A 22,670-nucleotide genomic window follows, 5' to 3' on the forward strand; every position below is an offset into this window, starting at 1 on the left:
ACAAATATCTTATATGTGAGTGTCCCATTGAGCCATTCACATCCAAACTGTAGGTGAGTGGTTGCTTGTTCTCATGTGTTTCATGATGACAACATTCTACAGTTCTCATAGTAATAATAAATGTTATTTTCAGTTTCACATCTACATCTATATCCATACTCCGCAAGCCACCTGACGGTGTGTGGCGGAGGGTACCCTGAGTACCTCTATCGGTTCTCCCTTCTATTCCAGTCTCGTATCGTTCGTGGAAAGAAGGATTGTCGGTATGCTTCTGTGTGGGCTCTAATCTCTCTGATTTTATCCTCATGGTCTCTTTGCGAGATATACATAGGAGGGAGCAATATACTGCTTGACTCTTCGGTAAAGGTATGTTCTCGAAACTTTAACAAAAGCCCATACCGAGCTACTGAGCGTCTCTCCCGCAGAGTCTTCCACTGGAGTTTATCTATCATCTCCGTAACGCTTTCACGATTACTAAATGATCCTGTAACGAAGCGTGCTGCTCTCCGTTGGATCTTCTCTATCTCTTCTATCAACCCTATCTGGTACGGATCCCACACTGCTGAGCAGTATTCAAGCAGTGGGCGAACATGCGTACTGTAACCTACTTCCTTTGTTTACGGATTGCATTTCCTTAGGATTCTTCCAATGAATCTCAGTCTGGCATCTGCTTTACCGACGATCAACTTGATATGATCATTCCATTTTAAATCACTCCGAATGCGTACTCCCAGATAATTTATGGAATTAACTGCTTCCAGTTGCTGACCTGCTATTTTGTAGCTAAATGATAAGGGATCTATCTTTCTATGTATTCGCAGCACATTACACTTGTCTATATTGAGATTCAATTGCCATTCCCTGCACCATGTGTCAATTCGCTGCAGATCCTCCTGCATTACAGTACAATTTTCCATTGTTACAACCTCTCGATACACCACAGCATCAACTGCAATAAGCCTCAGTGAACTTCCGATGTCATCCACCAGGTCATTTATGTATATTGTGAACAGCAACGGTCCTATGACACTGCCCTGAGGCACACCTGAAATCACTTCTCTCCATTGAGAATGACATGCTGCGTCCTGTTATCTAGGAACTCCTCAATCCAATCACACAATTGGTCTGACAGTCAATATGCTCTTACTTTGTTCATTAAACGACTGTGGGGAACTGTATCGAACGCCTTGCGGAAGTCAAGAACACGGCATCTACCTGTGAACCCGTGTCTATGGCCCTCTGAGTCTCGTGGACGAATAACGCGAGCTGGGTTTCACAAGACCGTCTTTTTCGAAACCCATGCTGATTCCTACAGTGTAGATGCTGGATTCATAACAAATGAATAGCACAACGTTTGTTGGTCTATTCTTTACGTGTGTGTCAGTCACTCGCAATTTCCCTTCTGTGCAGTGTGGTAATTATCTCTCATACTACAAGTCTGACTACTCTAAAACAGCCTAAAATTTCTCCCTCCCAAATTCATACATCCCTATCATTGTCAAACAATACCTTCAAGTACAATATACAACTGAAAGAGTTGGAACTCTGCCAAGTTACAATTATTCTGCTGCTGACACATTAATTCACAAATACCATAATGCCTTTTAACAATCAGAAGGCTGAAGTATAACGTAAGTCATTGTGCACTATTTCCAGAATTTTATAGTGAGGTGAAAATAAAGGAAAGGACAGCAGAAATGAGTATTAGAGATAAAAACAAATGCGGACAGTTGAGCATATTTTATCAACAGTAGTGGAATCAAAAATGTATAACAATACTATTACAAAAATATAAGTAGTCATTCTTCATGTACTGAAACTGTTTTACTCTACAGTCATGATTCTCATGATAAAGAAGAGAGAAATTCAGCAACTCTCTGAATGCATATTACAAAAAATAAATATCTTCTCAAAATAATGGAAGCTGACATGATAGTGATTAAATATGTCAGCAGGAAGGTATCACAGTTATATTGTCGACAGTCCCTGAGAACACAGTTTTTCTGACAACACAGCAGAATAAATTTTCTTTAACTAAACAGTCTCTTATTTTGAGGAATCATTTAATTTTGTTGGCATTCATTTCTAATGTTTTTATTATAATAACAAGTTTACGTACTGCTAACGTACGTGAAGGTAGTTTAATACACTTTGGAAAATTGTAAATCTATTTTAACAGTGTAACAGAACAGCACAAATGAATTTTCTTAAAGACTCTAGCATTTATGAAAATAGGGGGGAATAAAGAAATACAAAAAAAGACTGAAGTGAGCAACTAACCATATCATTTTCTTGCATTACAGAGAAGCCAATGATTACAGTTTTAGTGTTTTATGTAAGACCAACCAGGCCCATGTTTTTACCTGAAAAAAAAACACACACACACACACACACACACACACACACAGTGCGAGATTAGATTGCTTACATGCTTCGTAAAAACCACATGTATGACACAGCACTGATAACATTATGAGCACAAGTTTGGTTTTTAACAAAATATACCTACAGCCACCATGAAAAACATTAATGCACCATATTTTATTTTATACCTGCTTCTGAGCATCTGCACTTGTTCTACAAATCAGGTGGGAAATTCAGGAAGAAACAACATAATACAAAAATAAAATACGCTATCTAAAATGGCACATCCTTATTAATCCATTTTATAAATGGTGAATGTTAAAAAACACAAAACTATTCTGTACTACCGTAATTCCTGAATTTGTATGTTATGGAAAGTAATAACAGCAAAATTAATTTCAACATAAATACCTTCTTGCAGTACCGTTATAGTAAAATTGTACAGTTGGACATTGGCTAAAATAAACTACTTGCACTTTATAAACTAAAAACAGAATTTCTTGCAAAAGTACAGTTGCTTTTAAGTTTTACATGCGAGACATTATTGATTGCACTGGTACATAGGTAACTAAATTTAAAATTATCTATTCTGAGCCCACATGTTGAGTTAAAAGCACTCATTGTGTAAATTTATAAAAAATAGCCCTCTTTCCTCTCTTTAGATCGCACATAGGAACAAACTGGGTTTCTTATGAGAGAAGAAACTGCAATACCATACACTACACAAAATTTGTTACTGAACTATATTTGCAGGATTACTGTACTTTCCTAATGACAAATGACTCTGCATTCTCTACTGCAAACCTGCTGAAAGAATCGTAAACTGTTAGGATTTGTTTGAAGGAAAATTAATAAATGTCTGGATGTATCTAATTTTAAGTACCCTAATATACACAAAATACTGTACATATAATATACCCTGCATTCTATGCATTAGCACAACACACTAAACTTGAACTTTGTCATGTGCCTTCAAATCATAGCACACAGTAAAAATCACTGAGATACATTTTGTACCATGAATGGAGTAATTCAAAATCATTTTCTTGTCATCTAGCATACAGATATAAATGAAAATAATTCATATCCCAAGCAATTTTCTGAAGTAGTTATTCAGTCTCTATAGATTCAATCAAGTTGTACTCAGGGTGAACATTTTTAAATTTTATGATAAAATAAATAAATGTCACATGGTTTCTACTCTGTCCAATGGACAAAATTACCGTGTATAAGCTCTCATTAAAATAAAACAAGAAAATGGAACAGTCATTACATCTTCTTATGAAAACATAAGGAAACTGATATTAACCTGAACAATATGAATATTATGATTATGTCAAAGGATGAAAGAATTTTCTCCCTTCCTTTTTTCTTTCCATTTGGTGCAATTAAGACATATTAATTGGATGCACTGCAATATGTCTCAAAGGGCTTCGTAGTAATTCACATGCCTTCAATTATTCAGTGCTTTCTACTACACACACTTCATAAGAGGCCAAAATAACAGTATCACCATACATACACCACTTTTTCTTTTCTTACTTTATGTATGCTACATGCATCTATAGCAATGTCTTATTCAAAACATGCAATCACTATGTGATATTCAAGGTAGTAAAACTTTACATCTACATTGTTTTCACAGCAGTAACATTAAAATGTGTTCAAAATAAATAAATAACATGATCATCTGAACATACAAGGCAATGACACAAAAATAAAAAATACAACATAGACTATTAAAAACTCCCTGCCACAACAGACATTCTTTCATTACTTAGGAAACACCTAAGTCTCTCACCAAATTTACAGTCCAAGATACAACAGTTTGTTGTTAAACACAACAGGAGGCATTTTTCACACAATACAAAAATAAGCCCTAGAAGAAACCATCTACATTCAGCCACACTTTCTCACGTGATTACAATCAAACTGAAAACCTAAGCAGTGAGATAGAGTTCAACACACAACTTACAAAACTTTCTTACAAAACACAGTCAGTCTTTTCACACTGCAAAAGCTGCACACATCATTAGAAATTTGTACAGTGATTTTTATAAGTTACTTCGTAAGTCTTTAGAAAACAAACACACCAGTAAAACATACTGGCAATGACCACTATCAGCAGTACTGATCAATACAAACACCCCAAGGATGGTCTACTCTTCCATACTGAATGTCCAGTAGAGTTTTAAGTAAACGAGCATACAGAGGGTCTTCCCATTCAACAGTTGGAATTTTGTGCAACACATCTTTGTACAGGATTGAGCCTATCGGACTAACGACACACGCAGTTCCGGCACCAAACATTTCCAACAACTGCAACAGTTGAATACAGATACAAAATCAGAAAAAAGGTGTCTGTTAATAATATGAATTATATGAATTCTTTTGCAACAATCTGTATTAGTATCTGTTGTAACAGCATGCATTAAGAGAAATCAACTACATCAGGTGTATCAAATAACAGAAAAAACTGTCAGGTTAGACATTCCTCTTCCATTAGTCTAACATGTTTAGAATTTTCTTACAGATGTAGCAATTTAATATCTAAACAGACTTCACTTCCATGTAGCATGTCCATTAAACAAGAAACAGTATAAAACATAACAGTAAACTGAATGGACACTGCAGACATATTTTTACTCCAGTTATCATGTAGTAAAATATGTCAAAAAGATAAGAGAGGTCTGGATAACAGTTTTCCTTTAACTGAAAAAGAAGGAAATACAGGCTTAAAACTTTATTATAAACTAGTCTCTCTTCTCCCTTATGAAACTTTCACTCTGCAGCAGAGTGTGTACTGATATGAAACTTCCTGGTAGATTAAAACTCTGTCCGGACAGAAACTTGAACTCAGGACCATCGCCTTTCATGGCAGGTGCTCTACTGACTGAGCAACCCAAGCATGATTCACGACCTGTCCTCACAGTTGTAACTCCTCCAGTACATCATCTCCCGCCTTCCAAACTTCACAGAAGCTTTCCTGTGAAACATTTTCACAGGAGAGATTCTGTAAAGTCTGGAAGGAAAGAGACAAGATACTGACAGAAGTAAAGTTGTAAGCACAGGACATACATTGTGCTTACGTAGCTCAATCAGTAAAGCACTTACCTGTGAAAGGCAAAGGCAGCCACGAGTTTGAGTCTCGGTCCAGCACACAGTTTTAATCTGTCAAGAAGTTTCAGTCTCTCTCCTATCCACTAAACCTAACCAGCAACTTTCTTAGTAACACAGCTAGTCTTACAAGACTATTTTGCACAAATGCTAAACCACTGTAGCTTAAGAACTAAAAGCAAAACAAATGATTAAGTGTCAGATGTAAGCAGCTGCAGATAAAGTTGTATCTTACAATTAATCACATCATAAGATTTATCAGTGGATTGTAAATGGTTAGCCTGGTTTGGAATGCACATATGGGGAATTTATTTCATCACTGTGAACTGCACTCTGAATTTTCATCTAAAAAGTCTCATTGAATTCTTCTCTTACAATGAAGCCAAAGTAACATTAAAATTTCAGACAGTTATGAAAATTGGCCTCTTCACAACCAAACCATAATATTCACATGCTGCTGCTGTTATCTTCAGTCTAGAGACTGGTTTGATGCAGCAATCCATATTACTCTATTCTGTGCAAACTTTGTACCTCGAAATAATGCAACTTACATCCATTTAAACCTGCTTAGTTTCTATTGACCATTTTTATACCCCACACTTCCCTCCATTACCAAACTGATGGTTCCTTCATGCCTCAGGACGGGTCCTATCACCTGATTCATTTGTTTAGTCAAATTGTGCCATAAATTTCTATTTTCCCGTTTGATTCAGTACCTCTCCATTACTTCCACGATCTGCCCATCGAATCTTCAGCATTCTTATCCAGCACAACATTTCAAAGACCATTTTTCTTGTCTAAACTGCTTATCAACCAGGTTTCACATCTGTAAAAATCTACACTACAGGCAAACATTCTCTACAACTTTTTATTCTTTCAACTTATTCAGGTTCCATATTATTAATATCCTTTCCTTCAGTTTTAAGCCACAGTTCAAAACGCATGAATTATAGCTTCAGTCCACATCTGACCCTGACAATAGTTTTCAGTTTAAAATTGGATTTTAGAATCTCTGTCTTACCATGTTGTTGTTGCTGTTGTGGTCTTCAGTCCTGAGACTGGTTTGATGCAGCTCTCCATGCTACTCTATCCTGTGCAAGCTTCCTCATCTCCCAGTACCTACTGCAGCCTACATCCTCCTGAATCTGTTTAGTGTATTCAACTCTTGGTCTACCTCTACGATTTTTACCCTCCAAGCTGCCCTCCAATACTAAATTTGTGATCCCTCGATGTCTCAGGACATGTCCTACCAACTGATCCCTTCTTCTAGTCAAGTTGTGCCACAAGCTCCTCTTTTCCCCAATTCTATTCAATACCTCCTCATTAGTTATGTGATCTACCCATCTAATCTTCAACATTCTTCTGTAGCACCACATTTCAAAAGCTTCTATTCTCTATACTCAATTTTAACAAATTTTTCTTCTTCAGAAACGCTTTCCTTGCCATTGCCAGTCTACATTTTATATCCTCTCTACTTCGACCATCATCAGTTATTTTGCTTGCCAAATAGCAAAACTCATTTACTACTTTAAGTGTCTCATTTCCTAATCTAATTCCCTCAGCATCACCCGACTTAATTCGACTACATTCCATTATCCTCGTTTCGCTTTTGTTGATGTTCATCTTATACCCTCCTTTCAAGACACTGTCCATTCCGTTCAACTGCTCTTCCAAGTCCTCTGCTGTCTCTGACAGAATTACAATGCCATTGGCAAACCTCAAAGTTTTTATTTCTTCTCCATGGATTTTAATACCTACTCCGAATTTTTCTTTTGTTTCCTTTATTTCTTGCTCAATATATAGATTGAATAACATCGGAGATAGGCTACAGCCCTGTCTCACTCCCTTCCCTACGACTGCTTCCCTTTCATACCCCTCGATTCTTATAACTGCTATCCGCTTTCTGTACAAATTGGAAATAGCCTTTCGCTCCCTGTATTTTACCCCTGCCACCTTCAGAGTTTGAAAGAGAGTATTCCAGTCAACATTGTCAAAAGCTTTCTCTAAGTCTACAAATGCTAGAAATCTATGTTTGCCTTTCCTTAATCTTTCTTCTAAGATAAGTCGTAGGGTCAGTATTCCCTCACGTGTTCCAACATTTCTACAGAATCCAAATTGATCTTCCTCGAGGTTGGCTTCTATCAGTTTTTCCATTCGTCTGTAAAGAATTCGCGTAAGTATTTTGCAGCTGTGACTTATTAAACTGATAGTTCGGTAATTTTCACATCTGTCAACACCTGCTTTTCTTTGGGATTGGAAATATTATATTCTTCTTGAAGTCTGAGGGTATTTCGCCTGTCTCATACATCTTGCTCACCAGATGGTAGAGTTTTGTCAGGACTGGCTCTCCCAAAGCTGTCAGTAGTTCTAATGGAATGTTGTCTACTCCGGGGGCCTTGTTTTGAATCAGGTCTTTCAGTGCTCTGTCAAACTCTTCATGCAGTATCATACCTCCCACTTCATCTTCATCTACATCCTCTTCCATTTCCATAATATTCTCCTCAAGTACATCGCCCTTGTATAGACCCTCTATATACTCCTTCCACCTTTCTGCTTTCCCTTCTTTGCTTAGAACTGGGTTTCCATCAAAGCACTTGATATTCATGCAAGTGGTTCTCCTTCCTCCAAAGGTCTCTTTAATTTTCCTGTAGGCAGTATCTATCTTACCCCTAGTGAGATAAGCCTCTACATCCTTACATTTGTCCTCTAGCCATCACTGCTTAGCCATTTTGCACTTCCTGTCGATATGATTTTTGAGACGTTTGAATTTCTTTTTGCCTGCTTCATTTGCTGCATTTTAAATTTTCTCCTTTCATCAATTAAATTCAACATTTCTTCTGTTACCCAAGGGTTTCTACCAGCCCTCATCTTTTTACCTATTTGATCCTCCGCTGCCTTCACTATTTCATCCCTCAAAGCTACCCATTCCTCTTCTACTGTATTTCTTTCCCTCATTCCTGTCAATTGTTCCCTTATGCTCTCCCTGAAACACTCTACAACCTCTGGTTCTTTCAGTTTATCCAGGTCCCATCTCCTTCAATTCCCACCTTTTCATAGTTTCTTCAGTTTTAATCTGCAGTTCATAACCAATAGATTGTGGTCAGAGTCCACATCTGCCCCTGGAAATGTCTTAAAATTTAAAACCTGCTTCCTAAATCTCTGTCTTACCATTATATAATCTGTCTGATACCTTTTAGTATATCCAGGTTCGTCCATGTATACAACCTTCTTTCATGATTCTTGAACCAAGTGTTTGCTATGATTAAGTTATGCTATGCACAAAATTCTACCAGGTGGCTTCCTCTTTCATTTCTCTCCCCCAATCCATATTCACCTACTATGTTTCCTTCTCTCCCTTTTCCTACTCTCGAATTCCAGTCACCCATGACTATTAAATTTTCGTCTCCCTTAACTACCTGAATAATTTGTTTTATCTCATCATACATTTCATCAATTTCTTCATCATCTGCAGAGCTAGTTGGCATATAAACTTGTACTACTGTAGTAGGCATGGGCTTCGTGTCTATCTTGGCCACAATAATGTGTTCACTATGCTGTTTGTAGTAGTTTACCCGTACTCCTATTTTTTTATTCATTATTAAACCTACTCCTGCATTACCCCTATTTGATTTTGTATTTATAACCCTGTATTCACCTGACCAAAAGTCTTGTTCCTCCTGCCACTGAACTTCACTAATTCCCACTATATCTAACTTTAATCTAGCCATTTCCCTTTTTAAATTTTCTAACCTACCTGCCCGATTAAGGGATCTGACATTCCACACTCCGATTCGTAGAACACCAGTTTTCTTTCTCCTGATAACGACGTCCTCTTGAGTAGTCCCCACCCGGAGATCCGAATGGGGAGGACGCCATCATCATTTCACCATACAGTAAAGCTGCATGCCCTCGGGAAAAATTACGGCTGTAGTTTCCCCTTGCTTTCAGCCGTTCGCAGTACCAGAACAGCAAGGCCATTTTGGTTAGTGTTACAAGGCCAGATCAGTCAATCATCCAGGCTGTTGCCCCTGCAACTACTGAAAAGGCTGCTGCCCCTCTTCAGGAACTACACGTTTGTCTGGCCTCTCAACAGATACCCCTCCGCTGTGGTTGCACCTACGGTACGGCTATCTGTATCATTGAGGCAAGCAAGCCTCCCCACCAACGACAAGGTCCATGGTCCATGGGGGGGGGGGGGGGGGTTAGCAATATCTAATATGTTTGTAACCTCTGTGTGTTTCCAGGTCTCTTCCATATATACACTCATCTTTCACTATTCTTAAACCAAGTATTAGCAATGATTAAATTATGCTCCGCAGAAAACTCTACCAGGTGGCTTCCTCTTTCATTCTCCTCCAGTCCATGTTCTACTACCATTTTCCCCCCTCTTTTCCTTTTCCTACTATTGAATTCCAATGCTCAATCACAAATTTTCATTGCCATTAACTATCTGAATAATTTCTTTTATCTTATCATACATTCTTTCACTCTCTTCAGTGCTAGTTGGCATATAAACTTCTACTAGTGTAATGAGTGTTTGTTTCGAGTTTATCTTGGCTATGATAATGCATTCACTATGCTGTTCACAGTAGCTTACTCACATTACCATTTTTCAGATACCTATTCCTGCATTACTGATAACTGATTTTGTATTTATAACTCTGTACTCACCTAGCCATACCACCACACTTCATGATTTCCAGTATATCTAACTTCCACCTATCCATTTCCCTTTTTAAGCTCTCTAGCCTACTTACCCTACTTAAGGTATCTAACATTCCATGTCCCACCTCATAGAGTACCAGTTTTGTTTTTCCTGATGACAATATCCTCCTGGGTAGACCCCAAAAGATCTGAATGGTGATTATTTTACAACTGGAATAATTTACCTAAACAGATGCTACCATGATTTAACTACACAGTAGAACTGCATGCTCTCAAGAAAAATAATGCCTGTGGTACCTCCTTTCTTTCATATGTTCACAGTATCAGCAAAGCAAGGCCATGTTGGCTAATGTTACAAGGCCAGATCAGTCAATCATCTAGGCTGTTACCTTGCTACTACTGAAAAGGCTGCTGTCCCTCTTCAGAAATCATATGTTAGTCTAGCCTCTACACAGGTACCTATCTATTGTTATTGCATGTATGGTACAATTATATGTATTATTGAGACATGCAAGCCACCCCAACTCAGCAAGATCCGTGGTTCATGGGTTATATTCACATATTGCATTAAAAAGATCATTACAGAATTATAGAGAGGGGCAATCTATGTTATGTGATGAAGCCACAACAGGAGGTCAAAGTAAGAAAGCAGTTAATATGAAACTGATGATAGTGATTTAGAATAAGGGAAATCAAACATGAAACACGTCTCCGAGGAAAACCACTCTTTCTCAATGCAGTTGAAAGATTATTCTGTGAGAAATAATAATTATCATAATGAGATGGGAAGATGACCCTGGAAACTGCATTCTTGCATCTGTATCACTTCCTCAAACATAGATTTTAAAAACCAGGTGAAATCTTGACTGATCATTTGCCCTACCAGCTTCACTGTGCTATTGGTAGCACAATTTTAATTGACGAAGTAGCAAAGATCATCTCCTCAATCAGTGAGTGATTAAAAATCAGTTATTTGCATGTTACATGTTTATAGAAGTGTGTATTTCATCTTCACTGTATAAATATTTTCCCTATCAGTTGTATTCTTTACTGTTCTGTTCAATTCATAATGCTCTTGATTAATATTCTCCATTGAGATATCGACAGAGCTGCATGAACCAGTCACACAGCATTAGTGTGGACTGTTTATGTTTTCAATTCACCTTTGAGCTTACCACACCTGAGATTTAATTTTTCAAGTAGTCTTTTAATACAAAACAATTTCAATAGGCCTATGCAAGGGTAATCTTTGTACACTCCACTTTAGGATGGTCAACGGAGGATTCCCTATGACACTCTTTTATTAACCTGATAATTCAGTACACGGTGGTGAATTATGTAGCAGTTTGGGAAAACAGCTTCCACTTCAAAAAATATGTCTTACATCAGCAATGACTAGTAAGAGACCTGTGAAATGCATGCTAATTTCATCAAATTATCACAAAACATAAAAAATGTTTTATGTTTATTACTTGAACATATCCTTGCAGGCAGATGTAACTGCTTCACAGGTTTCCATACAATTTTACTAACCGTGTTTGCTGATCTTACGGAATTAAAAGAATTAAACTTCAAACAATCAAATGACTTGCTTATCACCAGATATCTCAAAGTTACTCCTAATCTCTCACTGACAACAACTGATCCCTCATTAGCATACTTTCTTCTCTACTTTATTATGTGTCAACATTATTAATTTGTCATATGATGCAGGACTGATTCAAAAAATAGTTTATGAAATCTTTCAGGTATGTGATGCTGATTTCAGTCAGTAAATTAAGATGACAAGTTGCTCCTCTTTTTCAGTCATTTTCTAACCAATTTTCTCTTATTCAATATTTTCTGTTGTTATGGCAAATATAATTGTGGCACACACTTGTTTATGAATGTTCAAAACCTTAAACTAGTGAAATAATATTGTCAGCTGACAATATTCACAATAATACTGATGGTGCACAGATTACTTTAATATGTTGACAGTATGACAAACTGGTGTTGTCAATAAGTACTGAACATTTTCAAGTCCCTTAAACATTCATTGGCTCCTACTCAGCAATTCTGTATTAATTATACTAAACCAAGTCAGTCAGCTCTTCCCAACTGGGCTACCATGAACAGCTACCTTGAGAGAAAAAGATGCTGTAGTGCAAAAATACTGTCCAACTTGGCTTCAAAGACTTGACAAAGGGTTGCAGAGTATGGGTTCATGAATGTTTATCTTAAAGTTCCAAAAAAGCTGAGGAAACAATTTTTGTATTCATTGTTAACATCATGTATCTATAGCAAATGGCTGAACTTGCAGTTAAGTGGCCCCAGGGTTGATTGTGTTATGAATTTTAAAGAGCAATAAAGGATACAGTAGTAAGTGAATCTATGTATACCATTAAGTCACCAACAGCTGATAAGCCCTTAATGTGTAAATGTTCCAAGATGGAGCATACTAACTTAAGCTTTAATTCTTACTCATCAGCATGAAAGCATGACCTGGTCACCATATCACACGGAATAAAGAAATCATTTCTCAGTTTTCACAGAATTAAAGACACCACCAGCTTCCTTGATAGTTCATAAGATTTCTAAAATGTTTTATATAATCAAATGCTTGATTCACACTAGTGATATGAACACTTTCAGCAGAATGCTGTTCTACTTCCTTCGTTAAATATCTTACAATTCTGGGACTTTCAGCATGTTCCAAACATATCTTACCACACCTAAACACAGCTAGGTATCTTCCCACATTACACTAGACTTACAACAACAACTTAAAAAATTCAGGGAATTTTCACAACATTTTCTTCTCAGTTACTCAAAATACTGTTTTTCTTGTAGTTGATTTAATCATGAACATTTGTTTGCCGATGCTGGTTTGTATAGGTAGAACAACACATCTCACTTCACTAGGGACAAACCACACAACTTTTGAAAGATATATTGATAATGTGACATATGATTCTATCAATATAGAAAATAAATTATTTTTATTTATGCAAGGAAGAGCTCACGTCAAGTTGAAGCTTTGAATCAGTCAAGGAAGTATGCTAGAGCAGAATAACCGGTAGTGCAATGCTCACGACAGGCAGATACATGGGTTGAAGTCCCAGTCTAGCATATAGTTTTACTTTGTCAATGTAACTGATAGGTACATTCCCATTCTGCACACCATTCACTGACAAAGTGCTAAAATGCATTTAACTAGTGTTCTATTATTTAAAAAAAGCTACAGATAGGATGAGATTTTTGACAAGTTATCCTTTGTGTCATTTGCAACAAAGCCCCATAGAAGAGAAAAATGATGAAGCACCTGGGTTATAAAATTTATGGAAGTCTAACCTTTTAACTGTTCATATGATAGCACATAACTGTCTTTAATTACATATTTAACAGTGCAATGGATGTTTATACTTGGTGATGAAAAGTTTTGTCAATTGGTTTGGCTATTAAAAGATAAGGCACCCTTCCATTATTCTTTTACTACTGTTAATAACATCAGTTTAAAATCATGGAGACATGGATCAGTGTGCTCCACCGTGGTGAAAAACTAATTCCTCACATGTGAGTCATAACTTATAACTGATTTATGACCATTGGGAGTTATATGTTTTAGATTATCGGATGATCTTGATTCAACTTTTTTGTTTCTCTTTTTAGTCCCTCTGTTACAAAGGGTCAAAATTTGGAGGTAGGATAAACTGCTTACAAGATCAGTCTGCTGTAAAATCAGTTATCAACAGTATTTTCATGTATTATCATACTCCAAAATTTGGGAGAGATTATCCATATAAAATCCTCCTTGGACCAAATAATTCTGGACCATATATGTTGTTGTTGTTGTCTTCAGTCCTGAGACTGGTTTGATGCAGCTCTTCATGCTACTCTATCCTGTGCAAGCTGCTTCATCTCCCAGTACCTACTGCAACCTACATCCTTCTGAATCTTCTTAGTGTATTCATCTCTTGGTCTCCCTCTACGATTTTTACCCTCCACGCTGCCTTCCAATACTAAATTGGTGATCCCTTGATGCCTCAGAACATGTCCTACCAACCGATCCCTTCTTCTAGTCAAGTTGTGCCACAAATTTCTCTTCTCCCCAATTCTAACCAACACCTCCTCATTAGTTATGTGATCTACCCACCTAATCTTCAGCATTCTTCTGTAGCACCACATTTCAAAAGCTTCTATTCGCTTCTTGACCAGACTACTTATCATCCATGTTTCACTTTCATACACGGCTACACTCCATACAAATACTTTCAGAAACGACATCCTGACACTTGAATCAATGCTCGATGTTAACAAATTTCTCTTCTTCAGAAACGCTTTCCTTGCCATTGCCAGTCTACATTTTATATCCTCTCTACTTTGACCATCATCAGTTATTTTGCTCCCCAAATAGCAAAACTCCTTTACTACTTTACGTGTCTCATTTCCTAATATAATTCCCTCAGCATCGCCCGACTTAAAGTGACCACATTCCCTTATCCTTGTTTTCCTTTTGTTGATGTTCATCTTATATCCTCCTTTCAAGACACTGTCCATTCCATTCAACTGCTCTTCCAAGGCCTTTGCTGTCTCTGACAGAATTACAATGTCATCGGCGAACCTCAAAGTTTTTATTTCTTCTCCATGTATTTTAATACCTACTCCGAATTTTTCTTTTGTTTCCTTTACTGCTTGCTCAATATACATATTGAATAACATCGCGGTTAGGCTACAACTCTGTCCCACTCCCTTCTCAACCACTGCTTCCCTTTCATGTCCCTCGACCCTTATAACTGCCTTCTGGTTTCTGCACAAATTGTAAATAGCCTTCCGCTCCCTGTATTTTACCCCTGCCATCTTCAGAATTTGAAAGAGAGTATTTCACTCAACATTGTCAAAAGCTTTCTCTATGTCTACAAATGCTAGAAATGTAGGTTTGCCTTTCTTTAATCTATCTTCTAAGGTAAGTCGTAGGGTCAGTATTGCCTCATGTGTTCCAATATTTTGGACCATAGATAATTACAAGGAAAATAAATACAAAAGTACTTACTCTGTTTTCACTGAGAAGCTTAATGAGGTCACCCATAGTAAATCTTTCCTCAAGTACTTTAAACTCCGGCCACTGCTTACACAAGTCTATAATGGAGTACCGTGTGACACCGGGCAGTATAAGACCATCTAGTGGTGGAGTTACAAGTTCCTTTTCTGTATGGAAAACAAATAAGTGCATTAAAATCAAATACTGTTAAAGTTACATTTTTGCATCTTATGTAGTTTACACTACTATAATTTACCACATATTTTTAACATGATGATGATGATGATGATGATGATGATGATTCCCATACTCCTTTTACAGAGTGTAGGGGAGTGACGCGGGAGACCTGCGCCACCTTACTAGGCAAGGTCCTATGGAGGTGGTTTTGCCATTGCCATCCTCCGACCGTAATGGGGATGAATAATGATGATGATGATGATGATGATGATGAATACGACACAACACCCAGTCATCTCGAGGCAGGAAAAATCCCTGACCCCGCCGGGAATCGAACCCGGGACCCCGTGCTCGGGAAGCGACGACACTACCGCGAGACCACGAGCTGCGTGGAGTGCAGTTTATACGAGGGCCATTCAGAAAGTAAAGAACATTCCGCCATACCAAGTTATTCCATAATAATAACACAGAAATATGTTTTGGCACATATTTTGTCTATTTTCGACATAGCTACCTTTGACATTAAGGAACTTGTCCTACTTTGGTAGCAGCTTGTGTAGATCCACATCATACTATGTCATACTAGGTCATGACAGCATCATTTGCTAAGTGTTTACCAGCAAGGTGCTCCTTAACAGGAACAGGAAAAAGCCTGATGGTACAAAGTCCAGATGTAGGGAGGATGCTCAGTGGTGTCCCACTGGAATTCCTCATGAACCAATGCAGACATGCAACAGAACAGTTTCACGCACAAGCTTGTCTCTTCAGCAGTTCTGAGTACCCTGACGAAGATGCTCAAGGGTAGCACAGCATGCATGACTATCAATCGATGTGTTGTGGGGCATCATATCAATGAGTAGGACCTCTTCACTCTCCTAGAATACAAAAGCCATCAGTTTTTGAGTTGATGCAGTTTCTTTGAACTTAGTGACTTCAGTGGCGACTGAAGATGATGCCACTCCACAGACTGTTGCTTCATTGAGGGGGTGTCATGAGAAACCCAAGTTTCACGTCCTGTAACAATTTTGCCAATCAATGTACTGCCATCCCTTCCGTAATGCTCCAAGAATGCTAATGTAGCACCGATTCTCGCAGCTTTCTAGTCATCTGTGAGCATGTGTGGCAACCAGTGTGCACAGATTTTGTGGTACCCTAAGTGCTAAGTGACAATTTCATATAAAATTGAGTGAGGCACTTCCTGACATTGTTTATGCACGTTGCTGATTGTGAATCATTGATTCTCTCTAATGATGCGATACACCTTCTGTCCCACCAAATCTGTGATGACAGAGGGTCACCCTGATCTCTCTTCATAATGAACATCAGTTCTCCCATTCTTAAACATCCTGCACCACTTTTTGACACTAGCTGCAGTCGTTACACCTTTGTTCTATATGGTAACAAGTCTGCAGTGAATGTTACAGGGTCTAAACTTTTTTGTCTGTACAAAACAAACAACAACTCACACTTCTCATTCGACAGGATTCATAATCAGCACGGCTATGGTCATAAGTATCTATGCACTTACCAAGTGACTATGTTCGACTTACAACCACATGCAGCAATGATATTTCAGTGGCTGTGTCATTCTGAATTATGATGCAATGTTCCTTTGGACATGCATGAATGTCCGAAAGAACAGGCACTGCAGTGACTACAGCCATTATGAAATACATGAAATGTATTCACAGTTGCGAATATGGACAACCATCAGCTGTATAATGGAATGACAACATACGGAAGTTTGGGCGAATGCAATTCATGTACAACACTGAACACCAGAAACCAATAAGTGGCTGACATAGCCCAAGTGTGCAGACTGTATGTGCATGTTCCTTACTTTTTGGATGGCACTCTTCTTACATTAACAGTCCCTCCTCTTATCCCAGCAAACTGAAATAAACAGTTTTCCAAAAAGCTGTGTATTAAATGACAAACTTTTTTTTTTCCATTAAAGATTTTGGGGTACATCTACAATCTGACTACAGTGAGATTATTCCTATTTCATGCTACTGATTAGAACTAATCATAACATACAAAATCCTTATTTGTTCTGTATCTTCTACAAGCTAGTCACAGAAAGGCAGAAGTTAGCCATTACCAACTAAATGATGCTTTTCCTCTTCCATTCTTAAATAGAGCAAGAGGAAGAGGAAAAATTTTAACAATCACAAATGCAGACCGAAACTTTTTGGCAATAACCATTTCCAATATAATATCTTTTCTTTTTCAGAGTTTTCTGTAACTGCCTACTCCTATTTGTAGCACTTTGCTTTAATACTTACATGTAATTTTATCCTCAAGACAGATTTCAGCATTTCTGCTGTATGCTAAAATTTTGGATGTTTGCTTCAATTTATATGGATTGCCACATTCTATAAATATTTTTCACTAAAACAAGCAATTGTTTCCCAGTTATACCTTTCTACCTAACTGCACTCTAGTCAGTGAGAAACACCAACTGTCTTTATTGCATATTCAAAGACAATTAAAATTAATGAACAGCATATCTGTATTGATTAATTAGAATCATCAAACCCAGTTGACACAATCTGTCCTTTAAACACCATATGACCACTGGTATAGATGTGTTAAGTGCTACAGTTCTGCTGAGCAGAAATGGAGAAAGGAAGAGCTGCCACTTTCATCAGGGATTGTCACAAATTTAAGAACTTCGACATTCATAAATTTTGCTTATAATAGCGTGTGGAAGCAACGGAAGTAGAATTTCATAATCAATTGTTTATAACAGTGGGTGTATACTGTGCACCTGCAGGTAATTTCAATCTGGTAATAAACCACCCTGAAGCTCTACTCATTTCTTTAAAAGTAGAGAACAAGGAAACAGTGCTTGCAGGAAATTTTAATGCAGATTTTTCTTAACAATTCTTTCAATAAGTCAGTAATATTATCATTCAACTTAATTCCTACAGTAAATTTCTCAACTAGGGTAGCTAATTGGTCAGAAACAGCCACTGATAATATCTTTATAGAAAGGATTAATGAACAAAATTGTCTTACAAAATCAGTAGTCAATGACCTCTCAAGCTGACATGCAGTTCCTTTTGCTGAATGTTAATTCTGAGCCGGACACAAAATCTGACTTCAAGAGAATAGTCAGTAAGCCAAAAGTTGATTATTTTAGGAAATTTATCAAAGACATGAAGTGGAGTGATGTATTCAATAGTAACTGCATGAATGAAAAATACAACATTATTAATGAAGTCCTTATCTTATTTGAAAACTGTTTTCTGCCAAAACATAACATTTTAGACCAAATACATGAAATACATTCACAGTTGCAAATACAAACAACAATCGACTGCTTAAGAGAATGATGACAACGAAAATTTGGTTCGTTGGTTGTTTGAGGTTTAAGGGACCAAACAGCAAGGTCATCAGTCCCTTGTTTCAAATATACTCCATTCTGCTAACGGGACATCTCAGAAAAGTCAGAACAATAAAACGGAAAAAGGGAAAAACGTAAAAGGGCAGTCACGTTGTCATTGGTAAAAAACAAATGAGGAAAAGTCGGCAAGAGAACGAACCCAACACTATGCTGAAGCAGCATAGGCAAGACCACCTGTGACTTAAAAGGTACAACTGCTAGAATGCAGAAAGTACGTATGGGAATAGAAAGACTAACCAAGCCTTAAAAAAAAAAGGGTAAAAACAGAGTAAAAGGGGAAGAAAAGAGGATTCCGGTCAGGGAGGTGAATCCGGAATCTCTGAACACTGCCTACAGTGGGAGACACCCAAACACTCACCGCCCTGCCCCAACACCAGAGAGAGATTAAAAACCTTAAAACTGAGAATAAAAACCACTCTCCCGGAGGAAACCGAGAACCAGAGAGACCATCCGGGAATCGTCAGCCAACATCAAAGGTAAAGTGTGGGGGAGTCTGTACTTAGCATGCAAAGCCAAAAGAAGGGGGCATTCAACCAAAATGTGGGCCACTGACTGGAAGGCTCCACAACCACATAGCGGGGGTGGCTCATCACGCAAAAGAAAACCATGGGTCAGCCTGGTATGGCCAATGCGGAGACGACACAGTGTGGTCGAGTCCTTTCGGGAGAGGCGAAAGGAAGAACGCCATGGGCCTGGTGTCACCTTAATTGCACGAAGTTTATTAGACAGTGGAATAGCCTCCCAAGAATTGGCCCATGACTGTGCGAAGTGGGATTTGATGTGAAGCCGTAAATCCGCTGCAGGAGGGTTTACAGAAAACGGGGGGTAAGTAACTGCTCCCCCAGCCAAACGATCAGCGAGCTCATTACCCGGGATACCCACATGGCCAGCGACCCATAGGAAGTCAATGGAACAAGCAGCACGGTGAATATCAGCGAGATGGTCATGGATGGCAGAGACCAAGGGATGGCGCGAAAAACACCGGTCAATAGCAAGAAGCCACTCATCGAGTCCGTACATAACAAAACGCGGTTGTGTGGGGATTGTTTAATAAAGGTAAGGGCCCAGGAAATTGCCATCAATTCCGCAGTAAACACCCCACATGTAGGTGGCAGCAGATGATTTTCCGTTCCAACAGAGGACGTGAAGGCATACCCAACATGATCAGCAGATTTAGAGCCATCAGTGTAAAAAACAACAGCATCCCGAAACTCCCATAAAATTTGGCGGAAAAAGGAATGGAACACCACCGGGGGGATGGAATCTTTCGGACCGCGGCGGAGATCCATCCGAATTCGAGGCTGAGGAACTAACCAAGGAGGGGCGGAGGGGAGGGAGCGAGGAAGACAGGACAAAGAAGGAAGCTGAAAATCACGGTAAAGAGACGCAAGGCGCAGCCCAACCGGTAAACCCGCCCGAGGGCGGGAGTCGGATGGGCGACGTCCATGGTCTGGGAACAGAATAGAATAGGAAGGATGAGTGGGAGAAGAACGGATAGTGAGGGCATAAGACACCAGAAGCTGGGACCGCCGAACAGAAAGGGGGGGGGGGGGGGGATCCCAGCTTCAACCAGGAGACTATCAACAGGGCTAGTAGGGAAGGCACCAGTGGCCAAACGGATACCGCGATGGTGGACTGGATCCAGCACGTGCAGTGTGGAAGGAGCAGCTGAACCATAAACTTGACAACCATAGTCCAAACGAGACAGAACTAGAGCACGATAAAGACGGAGGAGGAGGGAACGGTCCGCACCCCAAGAGGAGTGGGCAAGGAAGCGAAGGACATTGAGTTTACGGAAACATCCTACCTTCAGGAGTCTGATATGGGGCAGCCAAGTGAGCTTGTTGTCGAAAAGAAGACCCAGGAAACGAAACTGTGGAACCACAGGCAATCGTTGTGCAGCGAGATAGAGCTCTGGATCAGGGTGGATCGTAGTACGGTGACAGAAGTGGACCACCCGTGATTTTAAAGGAGAGAATTGAAACCCGTGTGAGAGGGTCCATGCAGAGGCACGGCGTATAGCCACCTGGAGCTGCCGTTCTGCAGATGCCATCGAGGAGGAACTAACCCAAATGCAGAAATCATCCACATACAGGGCAGGGGCGACCAAGGGACCGACAGAGGCCACAATTCCATCGATAGCAATGAGGAAAAGAAGGACACTCAAGACAGAACCCTGTGGGATGCCCGTCTCCTGGGTCCGTGGAAAACTAAAAGCAGTACCAACCCGAACTCTGAATGAGCGATGGATCAGGAACTGGCGGATAAAAATCGGGAGTGGGCCCCGAAGACCCCACTGATGAAGGGTTAGTAAGATGTGATATCCGTTCAAGTAACTTACAAACAACATTGGTCAAACTAATCGGCCGATAGCTGTCAACAGATAGGGGGTCCTTACCAGGCTTAAGGACAGGAACCACAATGCTATCCCTCCACTGAGAAGGGAAGTCACCCTGGAGCCAGATACGGTTAAACACCCGAAGAAGATGTTGCCGTTGTGGAGCACTGAGATGTTGAAGCAGTTGGTTATGAATGGAATCTGGGCCAGGGGCCGTATCATGAGAAGAAGATAGAGCAGAAAGAAATTCCCATTCAGTAAAAGGTTTGTTGTAAGATTCTGACTCACAAGTGGTGAAACATAAGGTGAGAGCTTCAGCCTGCTGTTTTTGATGAAGGAAAGCAGCTGGATAGGAGGCTGACGCTGATGCCACTGCAAAATGGGTCGCAAGATGTTCTGTGAGAACTAATGGGTCCGTACAAATGCCATCTGGGAGGTGAAGGCCTGGGAGTGTGGACTGCCGATGGCAACCTTGGAGAGAGCGAAGTGTAGCCCATACCCGTGACAGAGGGACAGTGGAACCAAGGGAAGAAACGAATCATTCCCAACATATCCGCTTGCTCTGTTTGATTAAATAACGGGCTTTAGCGCGAAGGCGTTCAAAGGTAGTAAGGCTGGCTACGGATGGGTGCCTCTTAAAGTGTTGCAAAGCTCGACGGCGATCACGGATGGCAATGGCAATGGCCGTACTCCACCACGGGACTTGCCGGCGACGAAATGGTCCAGATGAGAGCGGGACAGCAAGGTTAGCAGCGCGAACAATCGCGTCAGACACGTCACGTAGGATGTCATCAATACAACCCGACAAAGAGGGAGAAAACTTGACCTGTGCACTGTGTAGAGGCCAATCGGCGCGGTGGAAAGACCAACGAGGTAACCTGTCCATCGGGGAGCGGGAAGGGAGCATGATAATCAACGGGAAATGGTCACTATCACAAAGGTCGTCGTGTGGCGACCAGTGTAATGAAGGGAGGAGAGAGGGAGAAGAAAGAGAAAGATCAATGGCAGAAAAGGTACCATGACCGGCACTGAAATGAGTAGGGGAGCCATCATTAAGAAGGCACAGGTCGTGGTCTGCAATAAATTGGTCTATAAGAAGACCTCGCCTAGATGGAAAGGCACTGCCCCACAAAGGATGATGAGCATTAAAATCCCCAAGGAGGAGGGAGGAGGAAGTTGCTGAAGAAGGGTGGTTAAGGCAGCAGGTGTAAGAGTCCTGTCAGGAGGGAGATAAAGATTGCAAACTGTGACTGCAGAGTCTAAGTGGACCCTAACAGCAACCGCTTCCAATGTAGTTTGGAGAGGAATCCACGTGCTAGCAATGTCTGTATGGACCAACGTACAAATGCCACCAGAAGCCCACAAGGGTCTGACCCGATTTCGACAGAAAACACGGAACCCACGGAGGGTCGGTGAGTGAGCATCAGTAAAATGAGATTCCTGGAGAACCACACAAGCTGCAGAGTAGGACGAAAGAAGGGATTTCAATTCCGGAAGGTGACGATAGTATCCATTACAATTCCATTGGAGAACCACAGAACGATGGTTTAAATGAGGGCTGAACACGCTAAATCCAGTCA

At 39.7% G+C, this 22,670-nt stretch overlaps 1 protein-coding gene across 4 annotated transcripts in view; it reads right to left on the reverse strand.

The window, feature by feature from the left end:
* Window positions 1-1,725: 1,725 nt before the first annotated feature.
* The window catches only part of LOC126198664 (branched-chain-amino-acid aminotransferase, cytosolic), a 150,992-nt gene continuing 130,047 nt past the window's right edge, over window positions 1,726-22,670 (reverse strand). For all 4 annotated transcript variants that reach the window (XM_049935143.1, XM_049935145.1, XM_049935144.1 and 1 more), the window contains 2 exons: window positions 15,179-15,333; window positions 1,726-4,683 (listed from right to left, as the gene is read on the reverse strand). In XM_049935143.1, the coding sequence (XP_049791100.1) occupies window positions 4,486-4,683; window positions 15,179-15,333 (353 nt within the window). In that variant the 3' untranslated portion in view covers window positions 1,726-4,485. The remainder of the gene's footprint in view (window positions 4,684-15,178; window positions 15,334-22,670) is intronic.

Source organism: Schistocerca nitens, chromosome 8 (assembly GCF_023898315.1).
Source record: "Schistocerca nitens isolate TAMUIC-IGC-003100 chromosome 8, iqSchNite1.1, whole genome shotgun sequence".
Classification (NCBI taxonomy): Eukaryota; Metazoa; Arthropoda; class Insecta; order Orthoptera; family Acrididae; genus Schistocerca; species Schistocerca nitens.